This window comes from Corvus kubaryi, unplaced genomic scaffold (assembly GCF_017639235.1).
Source record: "Corvus kubaryi isolate FWS band 111438036 unplaced genomic scaffold, C.kubaryi_AGA036_p1.0 135, whole genome shotgun sequence".
Classification (NCBI taxonomy): domain Eukaryota; kingdom Metazoa; phylum Chordata; class Aves; order Passeriformes; family Corvidae; genus Corvus; species Corvus kubaryi.
In genome coordinates, this window is record NW_024580669.1 from 5,782,131 (window position 1) to 5,806,701 (window position 24,571).

Sequence of the window (24,571 nt, forward strand, 5' to 3'; positions counted from 1 at the left end):
GGGGCGGGCGCGCGGGAAGCGCGGGGCGCGGAGGGGCCGCGGAGGGGCCGCGCGGGGGGGGCTGAGGGGAGGGGGGCGAGGCGCAGCATGAGCGGGCGCCCCCCCGCGGCCGCCGGCGCAGCGCCCCCGCGCCATGGAGGGATTCCCCGCCCGCGGGTACGGCACCGGCGGCGCGGACAACCGGCCGCTCTTCGGGGAGACCTCGGCCAGGGTAAGGGACGGCGCTCCGCCGCACGGGCGGCCACCCCCGGCACCCCGCTCCCCCAAAACAACCCCCCGCCAAAGCGAACCGCAGCGGAGAAAATGCAGCAGAAGGTCCCGTAGTGTGTCCCCCCCCCACCCCCCTCTGCCGGCGTAAATGCCCGCCGGTAATGAGGAACCTCCTCCCCGGCCGCCCCGGAGAGCGGCAGCTCCCCATCCCCTGCCCCCGGGCTCGGCACGGAGCGCCGCAGGCAGCCGAGCGGCCGGCCCGAGCGAGGAACCTGCCCGAATCCTGCAAACAGATAAAAACCCCCTAGGAAATAAGAAAGAATCCTCAGTCCCCCCAAAACAGCATCGGAAATCAGAAAGGCTGCACCCCAATGGAAAAATATAAAAGTAGTCCCCCAAATCCCAAAAGAAGGAAAAGCTTCAAATTGGCGTAATTATAGAAAAACCCCCCTGAAATAAAACAAAAACAACCCTCTCCCGATTAGTGCCCCAAACAAAAAATAATCCATCAAAACCAGCCCCAAATTTTAAAAAAACCAAACAATATCCCCAGAACTAACCCGCTCTCAGCAAGACCCCCTCCCCAAATAAAAACCTCACAAAACATTCCCCTCCTTCCCCAAGGAAATCAACTTTCAAATAACCGCCCCCAAACCAACATCCCCCCAAAACTGTGTCGAGGAGTTGGGGCTCGGGGTCCCAGGGTCAAGGGGACCCCCGGAGTGGGGTTGGGAAGGGGTTTGGGCACGGGCAGGGGTCACACAACCACTGTGTCCCAGCCGGGTGTGCCGTGCAGCCCCCCAAGCCGGGGGCTGCCTCTCACCCGGTTAGGGGCGTCTTTGCTGGGGATGGGGATGGGGATGGGGGCTGCGTTTGGTGCTCTCCTGGGAACTGATTTTCCTCCTGGGATGGAGGAGCCGGCGGTGGCTCTCCTCAGGTGTCAATCCCCGTAAGCCGCTCAGCTCTCGGCACTGCTGCGGGCCGGCGCTGCTTTGGGGGGCTGTGCTGGGGAGGGGGCTCCTGCGGCTGCCCTGCATCGGGATCCTTCGGGAATCACGATACCTGGAGATGTCCCACCATCGGTTTGTGACTTGGGGTTGTCCCCTGTTAGGAGGGGTTACCCACACTTGTGTGTGTCCGGGGGGTGCAGGCTGAAACTGCGTGAGGTTATTCACGAGTGTATCGAATGCATCACCGCCCTGCCCTCCCTGCAGGTACTCGGAACTGCTGCTACGGTGATAATGTTTAATGAAAACATAAAGTGATACCACCCGGACTTTTGGGGAAAAATAGAATGATGTGGCATAGGAGGACAGGCAGGACCCCAGGAAGATGAACTGAGGGGGGCAGACGTCCGCCACCAGCAGTTGCTGGCCCTGATGGGAGCGCAAGGGTACCTTTGTTGGAGCAGTGCCCTGCACTTTGGTCCTGTTGGCCAGTCCTTGGTCAGGGATTTTGGGAAGCCCCCAGCGATGAGGGAGCTTCTGGGGACTGGGATGTGCCATCAGAGCTCGATGGCAGTCCTGGCAGGTAACCCCCAAACTTTTCAGCCTAGGTTAAGCCTTGGATCCCTGATCCCCTTCTTTTTCCAGCTATGCCTCTGCTCGCAAAGGAGAGCGATAAATAATAAACGTGGGATGCTAATTTCAGTTCCTGGGCTCTAATGGGGATCCAGCATCCTGCACTTCACCCCCTGCCTATCTCCTGTGGCTTCTTTGGAACCTGTCATTTGGGCCGAGCAGCAGCCAATGGTCTCTCTCTGCTGTACCCGTGTCCGACAGACAAGGGATCACTGTGCTGGCCCGGGGTCCTTTCCTCCCTGATTCACTGGGGTTGCCTAGAAACGGACGCTGGTGAGGTCCCGAGCTGGAATGTTCTGTGTCAGAAATGGAGAAGCTGAACTTTGCCTTTAAATGGGAGCAGGTCTGCCAGGAGGAGTGTGTCTGCCCACGCCCCAGCTCTGCTTTTGGGTCTCTGCAAGTGATGGCCGATATTGGCAAACCGGGAGTCTCTGCTCGGGCTGGGGCCACAGGGAGGGGCAGGGGCAGTGCTTGTGCCCCAGGAAGGCCTGCACCTAAAATTAGGGGTCTCGCACCCTTGCCAGCAGTGGGAAATGGATGTAGAGATGGGGATTCCCTCTTCCTGCCTTCTTGCACTCTCCTGGTCTCCAAGCTGGTGACTTTGAGGGTAAAGCCACTCTGTGGGGATGGCAGAGCTGGGCAGCAGCATCGGCCTCCTTACCTCGCCGTGGTCCAGCTGCTCCTGCCAAGCTCACTCTCCCAAGCGAGTGCTGAGCAGAGCCTGGGGCAAGATGGTACCAAAGGAGTCTCTGGTGGGAAGAGGGAGTGTAGCAGCATGGTGCTGATGAACGCCAGGCGCTGTGGATTCAGCTGTGGTTTCCAGGGATGCAGCACTGGCAGCGAGTGGGTATGAGACAATGCAAAGGCACAGCTGTACTGTGGCAAAGAGGGGACAGAGTGTCACAGGTGCAGCACTTCTTGGGAAAGAAGTTGAAAGTTGGGTTCCTCCATGGTGGGAGGACATATGAGTGGGTGGGAGTTAATTGCTATGAGTTGGAAGTAGAAAACAATAGAGAGACTGACCAGCTCGGGATGGGAATGATGAGCCTTTGAGGACACACCAGGAACACTCCATGTCTTGCAGTGGCCAGCATGGCCCTGAGCACAGCTTGTATTGCCTGGAATTCCACGAGGCTGGGTCTGGCACTGCATTCAGGTATCCCCTACGGCTGCAGTGGGCTGCAATGGCTGCTGACCATCTGGACTTGCTGATGTAAGGCATAAAAATGGCCTTTTCGTCACTCCTGCAGAGATTGCACCAGGTACCCATGCTCCAGGGGACCAGCTTCATGCTCCAGGGGACCAGCCCGTTCCCTTGTCCTGGCCAAGCCTCTGCTGGGATTCCTGTGGGCTCAGCCATACACTGCTAACCTGGAGGATTCAAGGATGGGAGGGGGCAAAGACCAAAGCTCCCACTCTCTCAAAGCCTGTGGAAGGGGTGCAGTGGTGCAGATACATTCTCAGTCCTGCCTCAGTTTCCCTGCTGCTCCAAGTAACCTTGACCCAGATCCCAAAGAATCCTGGATTGTGCCCTCCTGTTTTGCAAGGATTTGATGCTTCCTGACCTTATGTCCCTTTCCCAGAGGCAGATGGAGGGAGACCTCTGCACTGCGGAAGCCCCTGCAACACCCTCCCCAGAGTAGGAGGAGAGGGCAGAAACCTCCTGTTTCAAAATGCAGCTTGTGCAACAGTGAAACATGGAATTCATCTCTTGTCTGGCCAACAGCTCACTACATCTCGGCAGCTGGCTGGCTGAATGGGGACCCCCATGGAGGTACTGCTGGGCTGTATCAGAAGTTAGTGTGTGAGTGCCAGTGCCCTGTGCTGGTCCAGGTGACCTCAAGCAGCTGCAGGCTCTCTGTTTTGGTGGGCCTGCTGGGTTTTTTTGTCTTTTTACTCTAGTGGCTATTACGATACATAGTGATGCTGGAGAAAAACCCTTCCTGAATCAGCTGTGCTGGTTATAAGAGCTGGCTTTGCCAGCTGCGTGACATGTAGGATACAAGGCTCACTGCAGCTGGTTTCCATGTGCCCAGCATCCAGGAGTGTCTGCCCGGGCCGGGCTGTGCACTCGGACACGGTGTGGAGGTGAAAGGCTCCGTCAGCCCCAATCCCTTTAGCTGTCGCGGCCTCTGCTTGAGTATTTTTAACCTTTTTGCTGTGCTAAGCTGCCTGGGGCTGAAGTGTCAGTGGGCACTGGGGAATACAGCCTCTCACTGCTTTGCCAAGCCCGGGATTTCAGGATCAGTGTCTCTAATCCCCAGATCCTGAAATACCTTCTTCGGCCGACAGCGCATTTGGAAAATCTGAGTGACCGCAGGTTTAAGCACGGGGCAGGGGATGCCTTGGCCGCAGGGACTGGATGCCACGTGCTCCACTGCCAGCATCCGTACCTGATCCGGCTGTTGCTGGGAAGTCCATCACTCAGCAGTGTGAGATGAGAGTTCCTGTGCTGGGGGACGCTCTCTCCCACACTGTAACAGTCGGGGAGAAATGCTCCATGGCCACTGCCAAGTGTGACCCCCTTGTTTTCTCCTGCCAGTCCAGTCTGTCCTCACACAATGGGTCTCTAGCTAATTAGGAGAAGCAGAGTCATGCCTGAGTTTCTGGATGGTGACTGTGTCCATCCCTCCAAGCTCTCTGCAGAGCTGGCTGTGACTGTGCTCACCAGGTGAGCTCTGCAGGTTGGTGACCCACTGCTGCTCTGCAGCTGGCTCCCTGGCATTCCCTGCTATCTCTGCTATTGGAAACCCATCTCCTCATGGCACAAGGAGTCCAGTTGCTCACCTCTTGCCACCCTGAATGGCGGTGCTGAGCCTGAATGCAAACTCTGGTCCCCCTCTGTAACATTGCCTTGGTGGGCTCAGCCAGGTCTGCAGGGCAAGGGCAGAGCAAAACTGCCATCCTCTCCTGGTATTGGAGTGGCTTTTGGGGGTGAGGACCCTTCCGTGTCCTGCCTAAATTAAAGTTAGCTTTGAGTTCTTCAATTTATTTTAGGTGAGGAGGAGGAGTCCAGCTGAGCCATCACAATATGCTGTTGTGGAGCATTTCATGCCTGCATTTCTCAAGTTGCTTCTCTTACTTTCCTGGAGTTACTTGTCTCCATCTTTGGGGTCAGTGGTGGGTATCTCATAGTTGGCTCCCAGAGGCTGCCGCTGTGTGGGAATGCTGGTGAGGAGAGGGGGTTTGTGCCTGGCTGGCAAGGACCTTGCACAGGGGATGTTGGTGACAATTTCCTATGGGGGGGGTCACTTCCCACTGCTGCAGTCACCACTGTGCCCCCATGGCTTGGGGCTTCTGAGCTACAGGAGCATCAATGGTCTCGTTTTACAAAGAGGAGCTGGGGACTAATAAAAGAGGTTTCCAAGAGTCTGCTTGCTGTGGCCCTTTCACTTGGAGATGAACACAACCAGGGCACAGCATCCACCTGTTCCTGAACCACTTGAATGTGAGCTCCACAAAGCCTTAGGTCAGGGCTGGTGATGTCCCACAAAACCATAATTTGCTGCTCTCTGCTTTCTTCTTGTGCCCTGCTGCTGCCATGTGTTACTTCTTCATGACCTGGGACTACTCCCTCTACAAATCCAGATTCTAGGAGGGAAGAAAGGTGCAAGAGCAGGTGGAAGGAAGCCCATGTTGCCCTGCCTGCTGGCTGCGGTGTCTTGGGCAAAATGCTTTCACTGCACAAACTTTTTTCTCACTTTCTTTTCACCACACTTAATCACTCTCAGTATAATTAATTGAAGTTTGTGGAGTTTTCTCTCTGCACAGCTTTTCTGCTGTAGCTGTTCTTCTAGCCTTTGATTTGAGTTGTCAGCTATGTGCAGCCCAGCCTGACTGTAGTGATACACATTTATACTCAGAGCAGCACCAGGGAGAAGGCAGTGTGCTGGCAGGGATGGGAATGTTCTCCTTTTCCTGTTTATCACTCCAGAAGGTGCATCAGTACAGGGTCTTGCTCTGGGTGCTTCTCTGAGCCCATGGTCACACAGCCCAGTGTCACAGCCAGCCCCTGCCCTGATGCCACTGGGATGGGACTGCGATGCTGGCACTGAGGGATCTCTCTTCTCAGGTGCAAAAAGGTTGTGTCCTCCCAGTCAGTCGTTTTACACGGATGAGGAGCAGCAGAAAGAAGTGTGGGGGGATATCTGTCTGTCCAAGCAGAGCCACTGTGTGGTATGTTCAGATCTGCTAGTGTTAGGGTGGAACGTTTGGGGTGTGGGCAATGCTTCACCTCCTTACCAGCAGCCCACAAATGCCCACCTAAGACTCTATCAATCTATTAATTCTCAGGCAGTGAGGCTAAAAAAAACCTTTCCTGACAACCTCCATCTGTGCGCTCCCACTTTAAAAAAAAGATTTAAAAATAATTTGCACAACTGTAATCAATTTGGATGTAGCAGAGAAGCCATCTGCAAATGAGCAAACCTGCTGCACAAGGCCTTGACCAATACAACCTCCCTGGGGTCCATGGAGAGAGGGAAACCCTCCTGTGTGGCAGAGCTGACCAGGGAGCCTCGATGGTGTGCTGGGGATAACGTGGATCCCGGCTGATGCTCTCTGTTGTTGGTTAATGGTCTGTTTTATATGGTTTGGGGTTCTTTGTTGGTGGTGGTTTTTTTGGTACACAAAACACTCTTATTTTTTCTTCAGGACAGAATCATCAATCTAGTCGTTGGTGGCTTAACAACCTTGCTGCTTGTAGTAAGTATCTCCCATCCCACCCCATGTTGCACCTTCAGGTGACAGGGAAAAAACAAGAAGTCCTCCCCAAAAACGGGTGGTGAAACTTCCAATGACCAAACAGGTTCTAATTTAGGGCAGGCAGTCATTTTGGGACATATCTGTCTTTTGAAACTCTTTGACAACAGGAGGGGAATACCTTTCTTCATGTCATCTTTTAAGAGCTGTAATAAAATCTCTGGTAGATTGTCTGCCCTGGCTGAATGTGAGGCTGGGTGGGACAACAAAGCATTTATGTGCCAGGAGAGCGTGTTTGCTTCTATTTCCTTCTATTTATGATTTATTGTCCTCTATTTTTGGCTTATATAAGTCTTTCCAAAGTCTGTCCCTTTGTGTTGAGCTGTGCTTTCCCCAAGCTTTAAAGACAAACCCAACGCCATCGTGACTGGAGACCATCACTTGTATGGTCCACGGGGGGTGCAGGGAGGCTGTGGGGACAGGTGAGGTGCCAGCTGGTGGAACACTTGGCAGAAGCGATGCTCCTACGTGGGCAGTGTGCACCCCCAGGCCTGATGGCTTCACGGCTACTTGGAGGGTGGTTTCTGGCAATGAGCCAGCGTGGCAAAGCTTTCATCGTTTTTATTCCACTCTTCTCAGTGTGCAGCTGTATCAAAGCAGTTTTCCTCCAGACTTGCACATTTTCCTTCAGCTCCTCAGGGGTGGGAGTCAGAGAGCAGGGAGAGCTGTGCAGAGCAAGATGCGAGCGCTGCGCTGCTCCAGCCCTTGGGCTGAGCCTCCTCTCACTGCAGCATTGGCGAGAGTGAAATCCTCATCTTTGTTTTCCTCCATACAGGTCACTCTAATCAGTGCTTTTGTCTTCCCGCAACTACCTCCAAAACCTGTGAATGTATTTTTTGCTTTCTGCATCTCCTTGTGTTGCATTTCTGCTGGCATTCTTGTAAGTATCGCCACGTTTGCCGTGCTTTTGACTCGATGGCTCTGAATAAAATCTGCTTTATGTGGTGCTGCCTTCTTTTTTACACTCTCCTAGAAAAGCTTTCCTGCCTTGATACCACAAGCTGACAATGAGGGAGTGGTAATGAGTTTATATTTACTGCAGAGTAAGTGTGTGAACTGAGCCAACTCCTGCAGCCCAGCTGCGGTGCAAGAGTTGTCACCTCTGTGGCACTGCCACCCATAGCTGCCAGTGGAGACAGAGAGTAGGAAACAGGGAGCAGAGTACTGAAACAGGAATGCAGAGATGGATTGTGCTGCAGAAGACACTTGAAGTGGGACCAGCCATGGCACTTGCATTAGTCAGCGACCTTTCAAACACAGGGGATGGAAGCTACAAGGGTAGGAAGGTACAGCAAGTAGATGTTCCTCTATTCAACAGCTGCAGAATTCCAAGGGAGCTGGTCCCAAGCACTGGCAAAGGGAACTGGCAGGTTTGAGTTCATAGAATCACAGAATAGTTTGGGTTGGAAGGGGCTGTCAAAGACCATCTAGTCCAATCCCCCTTCCATGGGCAGGCCCACTGGTGGCTCCTTCTTCTGTGGTAGCTATTCAAACTTGGAGCAGTCTCCTTCCTCCAGCTGTGACCTGGAACAGCCCTGAACCCCTCACTGCTGGGGATGCTGGGAAGTTGCTCTGCGTTGCCTGGTGAGTCCCAGTTTCTGATCCTAAAGCTGGTGGCCACGACTCTGCCCAGAATAGACTGTGTTAGTGCAAAGCTCATGTTTGTCCTCAACCAGGGTGTAGCCAGCTTTGAGTGTTAAAACACCCCCAGCTAAGCCACCCACTCTCCCTCCCTCTTCGCAAAGCTGACCAGAGAGCACATGTCCCCAGGGACAGTTTCACACACAGACACACACACACACTCAGTCTCTCTGGCCAGAGGAAGCTGGATTGTTTTACAGGAAGAAAAAAACCCCCAAAACCAGACATACAAGTTGCCAGTTCAGTTACCATAGAAAGTTTCCTCAGAAGTACCTGGCTTTTTAAAATAACACGAACTCCTTTTCTCTTCTAGATCTACTGGTATCGACAAGGAGACCTGGAACCCAAATTTAGAAATCTAATTTACTACATATTGTTTTCTATTGTCATGTTATGTATATGTGCCAACCTGTACTTCCATGAAGTGGGTAAATGAAGGACATTGGGAATACCCAGCAATGATGCTACTGTGTCAGACTGCTTCCAGCTCAGCTCTCAGCTCTACTCGAGACATTTAAGTGAGAACAATCAGCCTGAGAGGAAAGGAGTGGGTTGTGCAAGGATAAATCAGTACATGATTTTCATGTAAATGTATATGTAATGTCCCTCTTGTTGGGGAGAATTATTGCCAAAAGACGTGACATTCTGCTTTTTTTTGAAGAGCTACTGTTGCGCTTAATGAACATTCCAGTTGTACTGATGTTTCAGAATGGCACAAGCTTTTTCGTTTTGGAAAAAACTGCACTTTTTTATTACTGTACAAATAAACTGCAGCATTGAAAGGATCTGTGGCAGTATAAATAAATAGCATGTTACAGTGAAGTAAGACAAATACTCTTTATTTTATTGAAACTGAATATACAATTATTTCTGTTCCCTAGGTAACCATTTAAAACTACAACTTATTTTTCACATCAACAAAACCACAGACTGAAAAAGACCAACTCTTGATTATGAAGAGCTAATTACAGAAATAAATAAAATAATTTATACAAGTCTTTAGTTTCTATAGCTTTTTCTCTTGATTCCTAGCTAACAGGCTGCTGCTCAGCCTAGTGTCTGTTTCAAACGATGTAGGAATTAATTGGCCTCCTTTGCCTTGGGGGCCTATGTCCAAACTCTCACAGAGCTATTCCTCCAAGACTTTGCCACCTTCACACCACTCCCCATCTACTAACCTGCTGCAGGAATCACCTCTGGAGAGGTGGCTGGTAGTGTCAGGTAAACAGCGAGAGATACAAACATTCCAACCTACTCACAACAATCTCAAAATTCCAAGCTTGTGGGGGGAGGCTGGTGGGTCCCAGTAGCTTCCCTTTCTCATAGCCCTTCCCTTTTTATTCAGCTTGCTGTAGTGATGAGAAAAAAGAAAAAAAAACCCCAAAAAACAAGAAAAGATTTTCCACAAGTGATCTTTCCAAGCTCTGTCCATTGCCAGCAACGGACTCCTCAGGAACAAGCAGACCAGGCACGTCCCATAAGCTTCTGCCTTCTTCCTATGCCACAGACATACTAATGAGTCAGATGAGATGGGAATACACACCACTGCTTCATGATGCTCCCCACGCTCCCTGAAGTCTTTGATGGAACTCACTCCTTCCTGAAATGTAACAGTCTCTTACTCCATCTATTACAAGAGTCAGTGAGTGCAGAAATCCTCACCCATTCTTCATGTAACCTGTGCAAACGAATACTTGCTGTGGCACTAAGAGGCTACAGTCCGCAATCCTTGACTTCTGTCCAGTTCTCCATGTGTGCAGTTCAGCACATCAGTAACAAGTCAGATCAGAGCTGGATGGATCTGAGCAGTGAGCACTACAACAGAGGCTCTTCAGAACACTGGAACACCCCAGTGAGATGTGGCACCTGCAGGCCTTGGTTGGCAGCTCGGTTCCCCCTCCCAGATGAGGGAAACAGCCTGAGCAGAGAAAGTGCACTGTAGTCACTTCACACTGGAAGTTTCTGTTCAAAGAGACAGACTGTGACTGCTTTCTTTGGAAATGTGGCACAGGGTTGTAACTAATTTCACAATGCAAACATGGTCAATAGAAATAGACACCATTGCTGCTTCTCAGTGACAGCTCACTAAATCCTCAACATCCTTTGAATCTTCCGAGTCAGGGCTGCCCAACGATGAGCCAATAATGTGTGACCCATCTCCATGATGTTGTAGGATAGGATCTGTCAAGAGACAATAAGCATTAGAACTATTGCTGTGCCATTCTAACAAGATATAAAATACAAACTTAGGAGACAGGAAATGTAGTCTGGAATTCTAACCAATTATAAGCAATATTGTTCAAACTAGGCAATTTTTAGTTTCACAGGATCACAGAACAGCTGGGGTTGGAAAGGACCTCTGGAGATCCTCTAGTCCAACCCCTTGCTAAAGCTGGTTCAGCTAGAGCACGTTGCACAGGACCACATCCAGGTGGGTTTTGAGTATCCTTAGAGAAGGTAAGTGATGACCAATATAGATGGATATGGATGCAACAGTGTGACTTGCATTTGCATCCATCAGGTATTACACTATCACTGCTGACCCTCTGAGGGCTCTGCAGGGAGATCCTTCCTCTGAGGAGTACTTAGAAGTTTCACAGCACTGACATGTAAAATTATTTAAGAGAAAGCAAGCATCCACTAAGCACTGTCTGCAGAGACTCAAAAGCTCTATATACTGCTTTAATGAAAGGGACTGTCATACCTGTGAGAGTTGTCAAGGGCAAGACTGATTCACTATCTATATCATCCGTTGCCTGGATAAAACCATGGGAAGAAGGAACAATAAGCACAGTCTCATCATCTATTGTAGGTTGATCAACTTGTTCTTCTATCGCTGGGGAACCCAGGTCCTGCACAACACAGAATAGGCCATGAGAGTGCATTCCTGGTAGCATAAACAAAAACCTGCATTGCTCAGCCATACTCCACAGTAAGCATCACACTCTGGATGACTTTTATCTCATTAAATTGAAATGTCAGCACCTGAGATAGTTTATTTCAGCATTTACAGGACATGTTCCATTTTAGTGCAGGCACCCAAAAACAGTATGAGAAGAATTTCACCCTGTTGAGCAATATAAAGGCAGGTGGAGAGGAAAGGAGACACGGTGGTGATAAAACGTTCCCTTGCAAGTCATATGTTTTGTCTGAAGAGGAATAATTAGGCTTTTCCACTACTTGCTGTCGAGATGTTCTGAAACTAGAACATTACATAGTATTTACCTGCTCCACAAACACAACAGCTTTACCTTAAGTTTCACAACTCCTGTTGTCAAGTGTTAACTGAACACAGAGCTCAAAGACCCACTTGATTTGCTGTGCCTGTCACTGGCTGGAGGTTGGCTCCAGACATTTTTGCTGAACCTCATGATACCAGAAGATTGGCAACACACTGATTCCTTCCAGCTACAAGTTGTCAATACCCTCACTCTCTTCCCAGCCTACCATAACTGCTGCTGCTGCCTCTTCCCTGGCTCCTGTGGTACTGGAATGGCACTAACACATCTGGCTGACTCAGTGTCACAGCACACTCCTCGTTCCACAAACACAGTGAAAAGTCATCCTACACAGTACTGCCAGAACCAGCAGAGATATTTGGATTCCAGCTTCTTTGTGTAACGTGTGAGGTTTGTTCAAACTTCAGGAACTCCTGATACAGAATGCCTTCCACTGTTGCTGACACAGTGGAAGGTACCTAGATTTGTCCCTGTTTTCAGAGGGAGCAGGAATTGTTTAGGAGAGGTCACAGCCCTCTATGTTTAAGAAAATCCTCCTCCACCTTGGTTTCGTCAGGAAAACTTATTTCCCTACATAACTCCACAGTGTTTTTGCAAAGGCAGCTGCCTGAAAACCCCTTCCCTAATGCTGCTGAAGAGGAGCTGACAACCTGTGCTGCAGCTCAGTGAACTGCACTAGGTCCCATCCACGAGGGCACCATGTGCCTGACCTGCAGGAGCAGCTCTCTGCAGAGCACACAGCTCTGCCCACCAGCAGCACTGGGCTGGCAAGGCTTGAAACTGGGAAGAGGAGGCGTGACAAACTAAAGAAGCCATTGTGGCAAATGGGCACCTTTCCCAGCCAGAAATAATAAAACCCTGCAGCATGACTGCCTGCCTCCCACTACCCACCCACAGTGACAATACAACCCTGGCAAGCTCATAAAAATAACACTGACTTAAAGAAAACAAAATTTAGGCATGTTTTTCTAGAGTAACTTTTTACTGAGAATTACTCACAGACAGTTCACTATTTCCTAGAATTTAAATACACATGTCAAACTTGAATCTGACTAGAAGGGTAAGGCAAATTAGAATTACAAATTCAGTTTGTTTTTCTGTAAAGAAAAAAAAAGTTTATAGTTTTATATCCTGCTAGCCATAAGCAATTTGTACAAAGCTAAATTAGGAACTAGGTTAATATCAAAAGTTTATTAATTCTACCTCGAGAAGCTGAAGTTTTAAACTTAAGAGTAGAAAGCTGATGGTCTGTGTCAAATGTTGAAAATCTTACCACAATTACGCCAACCATGGCACAGAAAGAGGAAAATGGAAGAATAATCCCCAGATTCATATGTATGCAGGATTCAGAAGCTTCTGTAGTAGCAAACTTGAGATGTACAAAAATTCTCCCTTTTGTAAGAGCATAATGGATATGGACTGTCTATTAGAAGCTTCTTCAAAGACAAAGCCAAAGCAGATCAGTGATGGATTTTCAAGACTGACAAAGCAGAAATACAGCTACTGTAGAGCACAGTGTTTTAAAAAACAGGATGGGGTATTTCACTCTAACTCATCTTTTCCCACATTCTAACCTAATCAAACTTGTAAGGGAAGAAGTATTTTCTACCCACTAAAGAGTGTTATCTTCTTTTTAGCACCTCTGTTTTCTGTGACTTAAGTCATTTTCATAATTCCAACAAGTGAAAGATGGAGGAATTTAGTATAAACAATCCAAATACCTGTAATCATTTGGATAAACTCATCTCTGCATCTCAGGTGTTAGAGATGAATAAATCTGAGGCCAGAGAGAGAACTAGCTTAACACTTCAAATTCCCATTTAACAGATACTTGACTGGAGCAGTACGTTTAACAGAAGTCCTCCAAACTGGAAACTGTGATACATCTTGAAGTATGTTATTAGATTCATAAAGCAAAACCTAAATACTTTGCCTCCTTTGTTCAATCTATCTATTGATGCAGGTGTGTTGGACAATTAACAGCCCAGTTTAAAGCAACAGCATCAAACAGGAATCACATGAAGGCAACTGTTCAGTGCCACCAAAGTTCCAGCTTTCCACTGTCACCATTCAGAAGTACCCTGAGTACTGAAATGACTCCATAGCTAGTGAGGTATTCAGTGCTTCAAATGAAGTCACATATCAGTCTCAGTACCAAACTAGATGCTGTTACTTTCATACTCATACCAACAGAGCTCAAGGATACAGGATCTCAACAAATACTTGTAGAACTGATAGAGAATCACAGAACTGTTTGGATTGGAAGGGACCTTGAAGATCATCTTGTTCTAACTCCCTGCCACAGGCAAGGACACCTTTTGCGAGACCGGGCTGCTCAAAGCCCTGTCCAAAGCCTTGAACACTTCCAGAGATGAGGCAGCCCACCACTTCTCTGGGCAACCTGTTCCAGTGCCTCACCACCCTCACAGGAAAGAGTTTCTTCCTAATACTCCATCTAAACCTACACTCTTTCAGTTTGAAGCCATCCCCCTTTGTCCTTTCACTTTATGTTCTTATAAATTAGTCTCTCTCCATCTTGCTTGTAGCCTCCCTTCAAGTACCAATATACATGAAATCACTGAGATATTTCAAATAGCGTAACATAAAGCCCAAAGATACAATGAAATCATTCTCTATGCAGAAGTGGAGAAAATATCAAGTATCATGCCCTCCCTTACCTCAGTAACGTACGTGCTGGGTAGATCAGAGTGAGAATCCTCATCCTGTTTCAGGCTGGCATCTGCAATCTCCTCCTCTGTTCTTACCATAACTCCATCCATCAGTTCTCTGCTATTCCTGCTGCTAAATTTGGAAGCATCATCTTCGTTGTAGGCTGACTGCTCTTCGTCACTCAGTTTGGACTGATGGATATCATCTGGGAAAGTATTTGTTCCCAGGGTGTCTGGAGGATCTGTCAGGTCAGCTGACTGAATGTCTGAATCCACAGTCAGTTCTGTCTGGGTGACAGAGGACGAGATGTCTTCGGCAGCAACAGTGCGGATTATGACACTCGGCGTGTGGCACTGCACCGTGACGTTGTCACTTGTGTTTAACAAATGCTCTGGCTGTGAGCAGCATTTGCAAAAAAGAGACAAATAAAACCCCCAAAAAGGTCAGAGACTTTCCTGTAACTATTTACAAGTCTTTCAAGCAAATACAAGCAAAAGATTCAAATTGCTAAGTGTAGTTTAGAGTTTTATATACACAGGATGTCAGCCCAGATCATCTGTTGACCTTTCCTGTTCCTAAATGATAACTCTGTAGACTGAACGTGGTGTCGTCTGTTCTTTAAATCACAAATAAATTAAAAATAAAACAGTATGAAAGAGGCAACCATTCAGGTGAGGATCATTGTAGATTCAAAAGGTCAGGGTTTTTTCAACTGAATTTTGCATCACTTTTGTGATTCAATCTCCAGTTTGCTTCCCCTTTCCTCCCTCTACCAAAAAGCAATACTTGGCACTACTATCGAAGTGTTGTGAACCATTATCTATTCGTGAGAGTAACTGAAAACATCATGAAACAACAAGATTTGGTTTTGCTGGGGACCAAGCCACTAAATGGAGACATCCTGTTCAGAACTTGCTCACTAAGCTAAGTTTTGAAGCAACCTGAGGTTGCTTTTTAAAAACAATACACAAACCCCCAAAATCTTAGTCTTCAGGATTTTAAGCCAGGTAACATTGTTATAACTTAAGAACTGCTTTGCAAATTTAACATGTATGTGCAGTGCCCACCTTACAATGTCCCCCTTCCCCCAATGCCCAAAGCCCGGAGCTGTCCCCGCCCAGAGCTCTTACGGATAAGGCGTGAACGATGATCTGCTCCGGGGAGGCCGGAGCTGCCGCGGCCGTCAGGGTCATGGTGGGACTCGTTGTCAGCGTTAAAGGGAGGCCTTGGCTCGAGCTTGTCTGCAGTAAGTAGGTACCTGGTGTCCCAGTCGGCTGGAGGTGGAAAGACTACGAAGACAACACAGGTTTAATACCCAAACACACTGCCCAGGCCATACTGGAGCATTTTGATTTACATGAACCAGCCTAACTGTAACTCCCCTGGAAAACCACCACAGCAATCCAATCCAATCCCTTCTGCACTGACTGCTGTACTGCACTCAAAAACCAGAAAAAAACTCATCTAGAACCCTGGGCTACCAAGGCAAGTATTAAGGGCAGGAGCCCATCAGGTCTGTATTATGCTGTACAACAGTAGGTAAAAAAGGAATGAATTCAACTTACTTTTGCCTTGAGATTAAAGAGAAACTGTGCTATAAATTACAGGACAATGGAATTGACACAATCCTTACTGGCTGGGAGCTTTCTCTGGCTCCTCTATTTCAGATTTCAACAAAGAAAAAAATCCAAGCACAAAGGAAAACTTAATGCAAATTTAAAGCATTTAACTGTAATTCACAGTTTACCTTGCAGCCCTAATGGATTACACTTTCAGAAGTAAGTTTTAGAACTTTTAAATTCCTTCTACTTGAATTTTTTTTTAATGCACAGTTCTATAGTGTAAGAAGTAGCTGGGCTTAAAAGAAAAAAAAACCACAATAACAAATACCAGTTACTTACTGGAAGAATCTCAAAGGTCTGCAGTGTTCCACTGTTCAGTGTTATTGTTTCAGAGTCAACAGTAGCAGCAGGGGAATCGGTTGAGGCTGCAAAAGGACGGCAAAAAAAAAAAAAAAAAAGAAAAGGAAAGTAGTAAACCAGAATGTTCAGCCCTGCAGAGAACATAACATACTATAATTAATACATGGCAGGGAACTGTTAATTCCACTATGAGGAAAAAGAAAACTGGCTGCAATCCTAATGACAAAGTTCCCTAATTGGTACCCAAGACACAATACTATTTAAAGAGAGCATTCTACAGTCCAAAAGAGCAAAAGAAACTAAGTATGGGTTTAAGCACACAGAGATAAAAGCAGAAAAATAAAGTTTCTGACGTGATCTAATTACTTTCTGTAATGAGATTTGCAAGAGGTTCTAATGTAACGATACCTTTGGTGTAATGATACGTTTTGGATCATGTACTGCTTGCTTTAAACTGGTGTCAGGCTTAATACTGTTGTGTTTCCCACAGACCTCTTTTTTTTTTTTGTATTTTTAATCTTTTCTGCCCTCCACAGTATGTCCACCCTGATGAAAGATCAGATGCTTCACAAGATATTTGCCTAACCTATGTGTTATGACTGCAGTGTATAACAGCTGTAAGTATTACTACAACTGTGTTAATTATTTATGCAGTTATCTCCATTAATTCTAAAAGCAGTGAAAAAAAGCACTGAAAACAGTTGATGTACCAGGTTAAGATCACCAGGTCTAAACAACTTCTAACCCAAAACTTTATAACTATAATTATCATTTTTACTTAGTCTTAAAAAACAAATCACAAGTTCCAGGAAGCTGAAACCAAATTAATACTCTCCCTGGGACTTTCCAGTATTTTCCTAAATACTAAAACGGGAAAAGATCTACAAGATGGTAACAGTGACCCAAGCACTAGAAACTCTGCGGCTGCAAAATACAGTAATTTTGGACTCTTAAGAAGATAAAAGCTCCAGTTTTGAAGCTTTTGTTGTTGTAGTGCCATGTTCAAGGTTTCCTGCTGCAGATTTCCTGGTACTCAGTAGCAGAGCTGTAAAGTGTGGCCTGTCAGTCACCCAGCCAGCTATATTCATAAAACCTCAGGAATTGCCCCTTTGAAACCCTGAGCCTTCCACCAAATGCAGCTGAAAGTGGCTAATAGCTTCAGCTCTCATGGGACTGCGAAACATACAATACAAAAGTCACTTGCATTACACAACCAGAAATTCTTTAGAAAACCAGACTAAAATGGGGGAAAAGGCTTGTTAGGCAGACAGAGGCGAGTCAAGTCACAAAATAACCATTACAGGGTTCAATTCAGAAAGAACTAAAGGTTCCAGGATCCCAGCCCCTCTTGCCTGCTCATCAAAACCCATCAGCTTCGATCAAGCTTCATCAAAGTCTGAGACCACTGGCATATTATGACAGATAAAAAGTTCTTGGCTTGGTGTCATGTGTCATTCTAATTAGAAAATAAATCTCATAAAATGAAGATAGCACTTAACAAATAGATTAATACAGGTTAATCTAATAAAATTAGAAAATTGTTTGCCAAATGCCCATTCAGTCACAGTCTGAAGAATCAGTTTGTAGCTTGATCAACTTAGCTCAGTCGGTCAGAGCAGGGTGCTAATAATGCCAAGGTTGTGGGTCCAACCCCTGTACAGGCCATTCACTTAAGAGTTGGGACTCAATGATCCACATGGATCCCTTCCAATTCAGAATATTCTGTAACTGATTTGGTAATCAGCAAGACCAAAGCAATAATTTTTCCTAATAAAATTTACAAATGCCAAATGGTGCAAAACAATATACAGTGCAGATGACAGACTGCCTGTGACTGGAGTTACTTAGTAAGATTAGTTACAAAATCAAGCAATAAGAACTACATTCAGAGCAGACCTGGTAATCAATGTTAGATAATGACCAAAGTTCATCCTTAAGAGCATGGGAAGCACCAACTTAAAAAAAAATACAGTGGTTTAGCAGAACACTAGCTGAATGTTGGTGTGACTTGGCAGCTAACACTTTCCAAGTGTTTGTGTCTAGAAATAACTGCCTAATAAAGAGCAGGACTAGAAAAAACCACTTATACCTTCATTGCATCAGAACTTACAGACAGCAGTCTACGTAATTTACAAAAGGAGATCCTGTGCACGATGTTCGTTGTTCTACACAAGAGTGACCAGAATAAACATATATAAGGAATAAACATATATGCTCTATCTTCATTAAGAGGTTTGTGTACTGAGGGCTTTTCAAAGAACAGGTTATGTGGCAAACTCCTGTGTGCTCACACACAGACACACCTGCAACACCTGTGTCCAGGTGCTCCAATTGCAGCTTCTTGGAACTACTGTCACAGCAATATCTGCATTTTCCTAACAGAGTTAGAAACAGGTAAATGGAACCCAGAAATGTTTCATCTGAAGTTATGGCAAGACCAAGGGAGAATTAATACAACTCTTTTAAGACATATTCAATCCTCCTCCACCACCTTAACATGAGAAAGCTTCAGGTTTTGTGTGAGTGGTTTCAGTACTTACAGACGTGGGTGATCTGCACTGGGATCTGCAGAGCTGCCATGGGACTCGGGGCACTGCCCGTGCTCTCCTCCAAGCGAGCCACCCGGATCTGCACGTGCTGCACCCCAGAGCTGGAGTTAGTGTTTGCTAATCCACTGCCACATTTGTTGTCTGGAAGCTGGTGCCCTGGATTGTTTTTTTGGTTCTCGTGGAGCTGTTTAAGACCCTTTATCAGCACTGAGAGAAAAAAACATTCATGCTAAAGCAGGTTGAAGAAGCACATTTGAAATACTACAATTGGTGATGTACCCAAGATGAAAAGAGCAAACGAAATCCTACAGAATCTGGAACTTAAACAATCTCCAGAGACATAGAAACTAGAAATTTATCACATACATAGACCATTTATAGTCAACTACTGCAGTGAACTAGATTTCCCCATGGAACCCAGGCATTTCACGATGCTTGGGGAGATAAAAGAACACACAGCCCATACAATTCTGGAACTCTCTACAATGATGCATGGTATATGCCCAAGCTACAATCAAGTGCCAGTATCACTACTTGTATAATGATGCTATCAAAAGTAAATCCTCCAATCTTCTACACCACAGAAGCAGATTTGTTTGAGAGCTTGACAGAAATGTCACTGAAAACAGGGAGCAAGAGACAACGAATCCCACAGTGGTTATATTACAATTCTTCACCTGTGCATGAAGATGCCCATTGCTCCAACAGAATCACCCACCCTTCTTCTCTATAATTGCTTTGGCCCTGCTGAGGGAGCAGCTGATGCAACAGCAGGCTACAAAACCTGAGGCCTCAGCTTTTCTAATATTCATTACAGCAAACTGCCTAGACATCTCCCTTTGTCAGGGAAAAGACAGCAGAGTCTGTTGATTCAGTGCTGCATTTATATTATGAATTATTTGATGCAACAGCTGCCTATTAATGTGTGGTAACAAGAGGCTCTCCTCCCAGCTGCAGCCTCCAGGCAGGACTAATATATAACCACACTGTCAACCACAGCACAAGTGTGCATTAAGTTACATCTTTCATTAATTATGACATGACTGATCTCTCTGATTTTTTTTCCTCTCCTCAAGTCAGACAAGGGAGGTCACAAACATCCCTTTGGCTTAGGCACTAGGTGTCTCCAAGCCAAAATGGGAAAATGGTATGAGATGTATTTGGGGGAGCTTTATACTCCTGACTCCTCTCCACCTCCTCACTGCAGCTAGTAGTAGATCTACCTTCTGTCTACAGCTAAGGCTCAGCACCTGTCAGAGATTACATTTTAACATCGTAAAGGCAACACATCTAACCTGAGGCCCTAGTTAGGCTGCAGATACATATCCTCTTCCACCTGAGGAGGTCACTGCCCTCCATACCAAAGATGAGCATCATCTGAGATCTGCCAGCTGGGCTGCTTATATACATGCTCTCACTTTAGCCAAAGTGAGAAGGGATGGCAAAATCTGTCTAGTTGTACACATCAGCTTGGCTTGTTTGACTGAAACATTTAAGGACTGCTTTTAGAAGCAATTCAGCCAGCAGATCCAAGGGGCCAGTAACTTCCAGCAAAGGAGCAATGTGCTCTTTGGCCAGCAATACTGTAAGCAGACAACAAAATGCAGCCCTATTCCTTTTACATATGTGAAAGGGGCTTTCAGAAGATAAGTGTGCAAGTAGTACATTACCAGGGAATGAAACATCTTTGTGGTTTGCAATCTGCCTTTTAATGGTCCACCATTTACTCCGAAGCCACTGTGGGGAGCGGACACTACTCCATCCTTCAGCCAGTAAATCCCAATTGATGTCATTTTCATCAGAAACTTCAAGTTCCGCTATCCTGGCAGGACACAGAAGATGTTGACCTGTTAGAAACTTCCCTCCAGACCGGCAGGGGTGTTGCACTAGTCCGGCCGTGTCACACGTAACAGCGCAGAATGACATGCTAGTGACCAGCCCACCAGAGCTCAGGAATCGACACAGGCTTCCAAGGCTCCACGCTGCCAGAGGTCAAGCAGAATCATAAACAACAGAAGATGGACTAGACCTGTTAGATGACCCAGTCCATCTCCTTGCCATGCAGGATTATTCTCCTTATTTACTTATACATTAGGATTTAGATCAGATTATCGTGAAGCATTCCAAGTGGTGGTACTTGCATCTTTTCTTTTTGAAAAAACATTCCCCAAACACATCTCCATGGCAGGAAGTACTTCCTGAGATTCACTCTGAACTTCCACTTAATTAATTTCATGTTATGATATTTGTTTTCTTGTAAGTAACAACCATCCATCCTTAACACAGATTTTTGCCTTCTCTCAGATGCTTCTTAGCCAAAGTAGATGAAGTTAACTACAGCATTAAACACTTTCTCATAAATCAATCCCACCAGGCTCTCCACATAAGGGACAGTCTTCTCTACCAGAATCTGAAATCACTAAAAATCTCTGAATTGCCCTTATCTGTACATGGAGCATATGAAAGAGAGGTGAATAGTGAGGGGAAAATATTTTTGTGGAAGTTAAGAAAAGTCCTCTTCAGAAACAAAGCAAGAGCACTCTTGCAAGCTAAAGAAAGAAAAAAGTAAAAATTAAAAAAACGACCAAAACCAACCCTGTAGGATGAGTAAATGATATCTGGACAGACCAAACCAGAAATACTAAGAAATATACCCAGCACATTCTGAAATGTGGAATCAGGCTCCTCATTTTGAGTTCATGTCAAACAGCTTCAGTAAATTTGTTAATACTGCTTTGTAAGTAATCCCTGGATGTCTTGGCTTTTTATTCCCACCCAACCATAAAAATCCACTGGCTAAAAAGCCTGAGTTAAAGGCATTCAAAATGGGAGGAGGATTGGAGAGAGCAAAGATTTCCAAAGTCACTACCAGGTTGCCAGTTCAAATGTAGTCAGAGATGCTGATATCCAATCAGTGTTTGGTGGCCTACATGAAATTAATTTGCAGTCTCAGTTTAGCTCTTTGTAGACAAGAGGTCCACATCACAGAAACCACCACCACACTTGACCCTTGTTGGTCATCTCAGCAGAGAGGCCAAGGACTGAACGGGCAGGGAGACTGAGCTACCCTCCAGTTAAGGGTTAAAGCGCATCGGTGGGGCAACGTGTGGGAAGCTTGCACGGTTTGCTGCCTGTGCTGTACCTTTTCTGTGGAATAAAGAAGACTTCAGTCTCCAGGGTTTTCAATCTGACACCTTTCACGAACACTAACATTCACTAAAAAAACAAAAAACAAAAAATATGTTCAATAATAAATCTCTGGGAACTGTAAACACAGCAGTGATTTTTGGAAGATTCTAGAATTTTCAGTGTCTAGGAAACCAGCAAAATGGACCCCAATGGAATCCTGCTAGCAACACATATTACACACCTTTAAAAGTAACTAAAATAACAAACCTCAAGATCAGATTTATTTCATCCTCCTTGGTCCACTCGGTGCCGCCACTCTGTTTCCAGTTGAGATAGTTGAGCCATTTCGAGCGGCACTGTTTCTCCGAGCGCGTCCCGACCCGTTCAGCCACAGCAGCCCATGACACACCTTGTGTGACAATGTCACCTGGCTCTGTGCTTGTCAGCTCGTGCACTACTTCTGCCAGTCTTTTTTCTTCTTTCTCCGTCCACTTTCCTGAAAGAGCGAGAAGCCCTCCAACTTAACTGGCAGCAGATACCCTCTGTCCTGATCCGTAACATGCCAGCAGACACTTAACTTCCATGTCCAACATCTTATTCCAGATGTAAATATTGACTTGTGGAGAAGAAGCAACTGGTCTTAATTATTAACAATTTATATTATATCCATTCTTGATTAACAAATCAACGATTCTGTTGTTCTGCTGCCAAATTTATCTCTTCTCTCTCACAGATGAATGAGGCCACACAGAACTTGTCCAAACAGGGACCAAAGCAAACTGATCCAAGCTATCTGAACTGCGTTAGCTGGAGTGAATTAACCACACAACAATTTAGTGGACATTAATCACATGAGGTCTGCCTAAATTTTCCTTTGTATTTGAATATATACATTAAAACATAAATAGTATTTTACTCCTGAAGTGCATCTGTCTCTCTCGACACCAAACATACAATGTAAGTTTATAACTGTTAGACACAAAGGACAGAATTTTAAACAGAATATCCGTTTCTGACACCAGCATTTACCTCACCTGTGTTGCAGGTATCCTTCATCAGTCTACATCGATCCTTTACAGATGAAGCACTTCTCCCCAGGGCAGCTCCTATTGTGGCCCAATCATTACCATGCTTTACTCTCAGCCTAAAAAGAAACGTGCTCATTAGCACTATATCCAGTTAGAAAATTACCAAAATATCAAATATTCTCTAATAAAAACAGCATGAACATGCAGTTTACAGGCCTAAAGACAGAATGGGGAATCACTTTGCTACTTCATTATGAATATTTTCTATTTTTCCTATGTGTTTCTAGAAGCCTTTTGGGCCAGCTAAGCCACAAGACACTTATAAAATGCTTAATATCTGTCTTGTGAGGCTTAATGAGTGTGTTAAAACACAATATGAATGTTTAGATAAATAGCCAATTTCCATTCCATACAGGTTCCTCAATGATTCTCAGGTGGTGTAGAGAGCACTTGGAAATTGAAATAATGCTCGATGAAAACCCAGGCATCCTAAAATTTAAATTAAGCAAAACACTGCATAATCATGTTCATCATTTTAACAATCATTTTCCTCCTTCACATGACAGCAGGTTGCTTAAAATGTTGATCCATGACTAGTTCTGACACATCCGGAACCACAGGCACCTTGTGAATGACACAAACCAGCTCAACTGATCCAAACAGATTCATCAATGCAATGCAATAGACCCCCTTCCTTCCTTCAGTCCAACAGTTTCTTCCAACTGCTCAACCCTGGAAATGTGCAGGAGGGGATAAAGTCTGCAGCCCCATCTCCTTGATCTATCAGGTTCCTACTCAAAATTAGGCTTTTTGAGCTGTACTGATAGTTTATGTATCTGTAATACTTCCTAGGGGAGATCCTACTCTTGCCCTGCCACTTCCATTAGGAATAACCTTTGTTCAGATTTCCTGAAGAAATGGCATTTCTGTTTCTCATAACCACAAATATTGACTGTGCTTGTAAAAATCGGAAACATTCCCAGTTACAACAGAAGCCTGGCTTTAGAACTTCGTTGCATATTGTTAGGTCCTGAAGACACACTAGAAAACAATTTTAAAAGAATCCAAATGTAGTTTCATTTTTCTTTAGATAGTAACCACTATTTTTGGATAGTGCTGGAGCAGTCAAATTTATTTGTAATTCTTCAGCGATTTCATATAAGGAAACCTTTAAAAATTAATCAAGCTACTAAATACAAACAAGAAAGAGTGACCTTGTTCATAAGATGACTTACTCTTTAAGCTTTTCAATTTCCTCAGGAGTATACCTAAGCAACAGGTAAATAAAAAGACATTATTTTAAAGAGAAAGTATACAGCATAAATATTTTTATTTTACTAACCACACAGCACACATTTAGTTGTTCTGCTAAGATTAGAGATTAGGGATTCCAGCTGTAAGAAACAATCTGACTGAATATTTTGGAAGAATGTGAGAAACAAATGCCATTTTCCACATTAGTGCATTTCTAAGGTTAACTGGTATAACATTCCTCTCATTTGTCAGAAAAATTCCTCATTCTCCATGATCTTACTCCTATGAATAAAATAAGAATTTTCTGCATTAGTCTTTCAAATAAACAGCTACTTCTTCCTTACTGTCCCAGTCCACCATCACCATAAAGCTGATTTTCCATCAAAAAAGCAAATCAGCATTGAGAAGGTATTTTTAATTTTCAACTACCTTCAAAAATTAAAATATAATATCCTTTCTGGATGGCACCAGACCACTGTTTTAAAGAAGGGCAAGCAAGGGCATAAGAGGTGAAGATCAGTTACTTCTAGGTCACAGGTCTACAAAAAGTTACATCTCAGAAGATCCAAGCTTGTGTCCAAGTCTTCT

At 45.5% G+C, this 24,571-nt stretch overlaps 2 protein-coding genes across 2 annotated transcripts in view; one reads left to right on the forward strand and one right to left on the reverse strand.

Annotated features, from left to right (window-relative positions):
- Window positions 1-70: 70 nt before the first annotated feature.
- On the forward strand, window positions 71-9,190 carry TMEM243 (transmembrane protein 243). Its single transcript, XM_042053460.1, has 4 exons — window positions 71-211; window positions 6,444-6,494; window positions 7,327-7,431; window positions 8,506-9,190. Exons 1-4 carry the CDS (start codon window positions 134-136, stop codon window positions 8,626-8,628), a joined length of 357 nt encoding a protein of 118 aa, XP_041909394.1. The 5' UTR covers window positions 71-133; the 3' UTR covers window positions 8,629-9,190.
- Window positions 9,016-24,571, reverse strand: part of DMTF1 (cyclin D binding myb like transcription factor 1) — a 28,594-nt gene continuing 13,038 nt past the window's right edge. The window contains exons 8-17 of the mRNA XM_042053450.1: window positions 23,965-23,997; window positions 22,736-22,845; window positions 21,969-22,197; window positions 20,243-20,394; window positions 18,564-18,779; window positions 16,003-16,088; window positions 15,232-15,390; window positions 14,110-14,496; window positions 10,897-11,044; window positions 9,016-10,373 (exon numbers count right to left, since the gene is read on the reverse strand). Coding sequence (XP_041909384.1) covers window positions 10,264-10,373; window positions 10,897-11,044; window positions 14,110-14,496; window positions 15,232-15,390; window positions 16,003-16,088; window positions 18,564-18,779; window positions 20,243-20,394; window positions 21,969-22,197; window positions 22,736-22,845; window positions 23,965-23,997 — 1,630 coding nt within the window. The 3' untranslated portion in view covers window positions 9,016-10,263. The remainder of the gene's footprint in view (window positions 10,374-10,896; window positions 11,045-14,109; window positions 14,497-15,231; window positions 15,391-16,002; window positions 16,089-18,563; window positions 18,780-20,242; window positions 20,395-21,968; window positions 22,198-22,735; window positions 22,846-23,964; window positions 23,998-24,571) is intronic.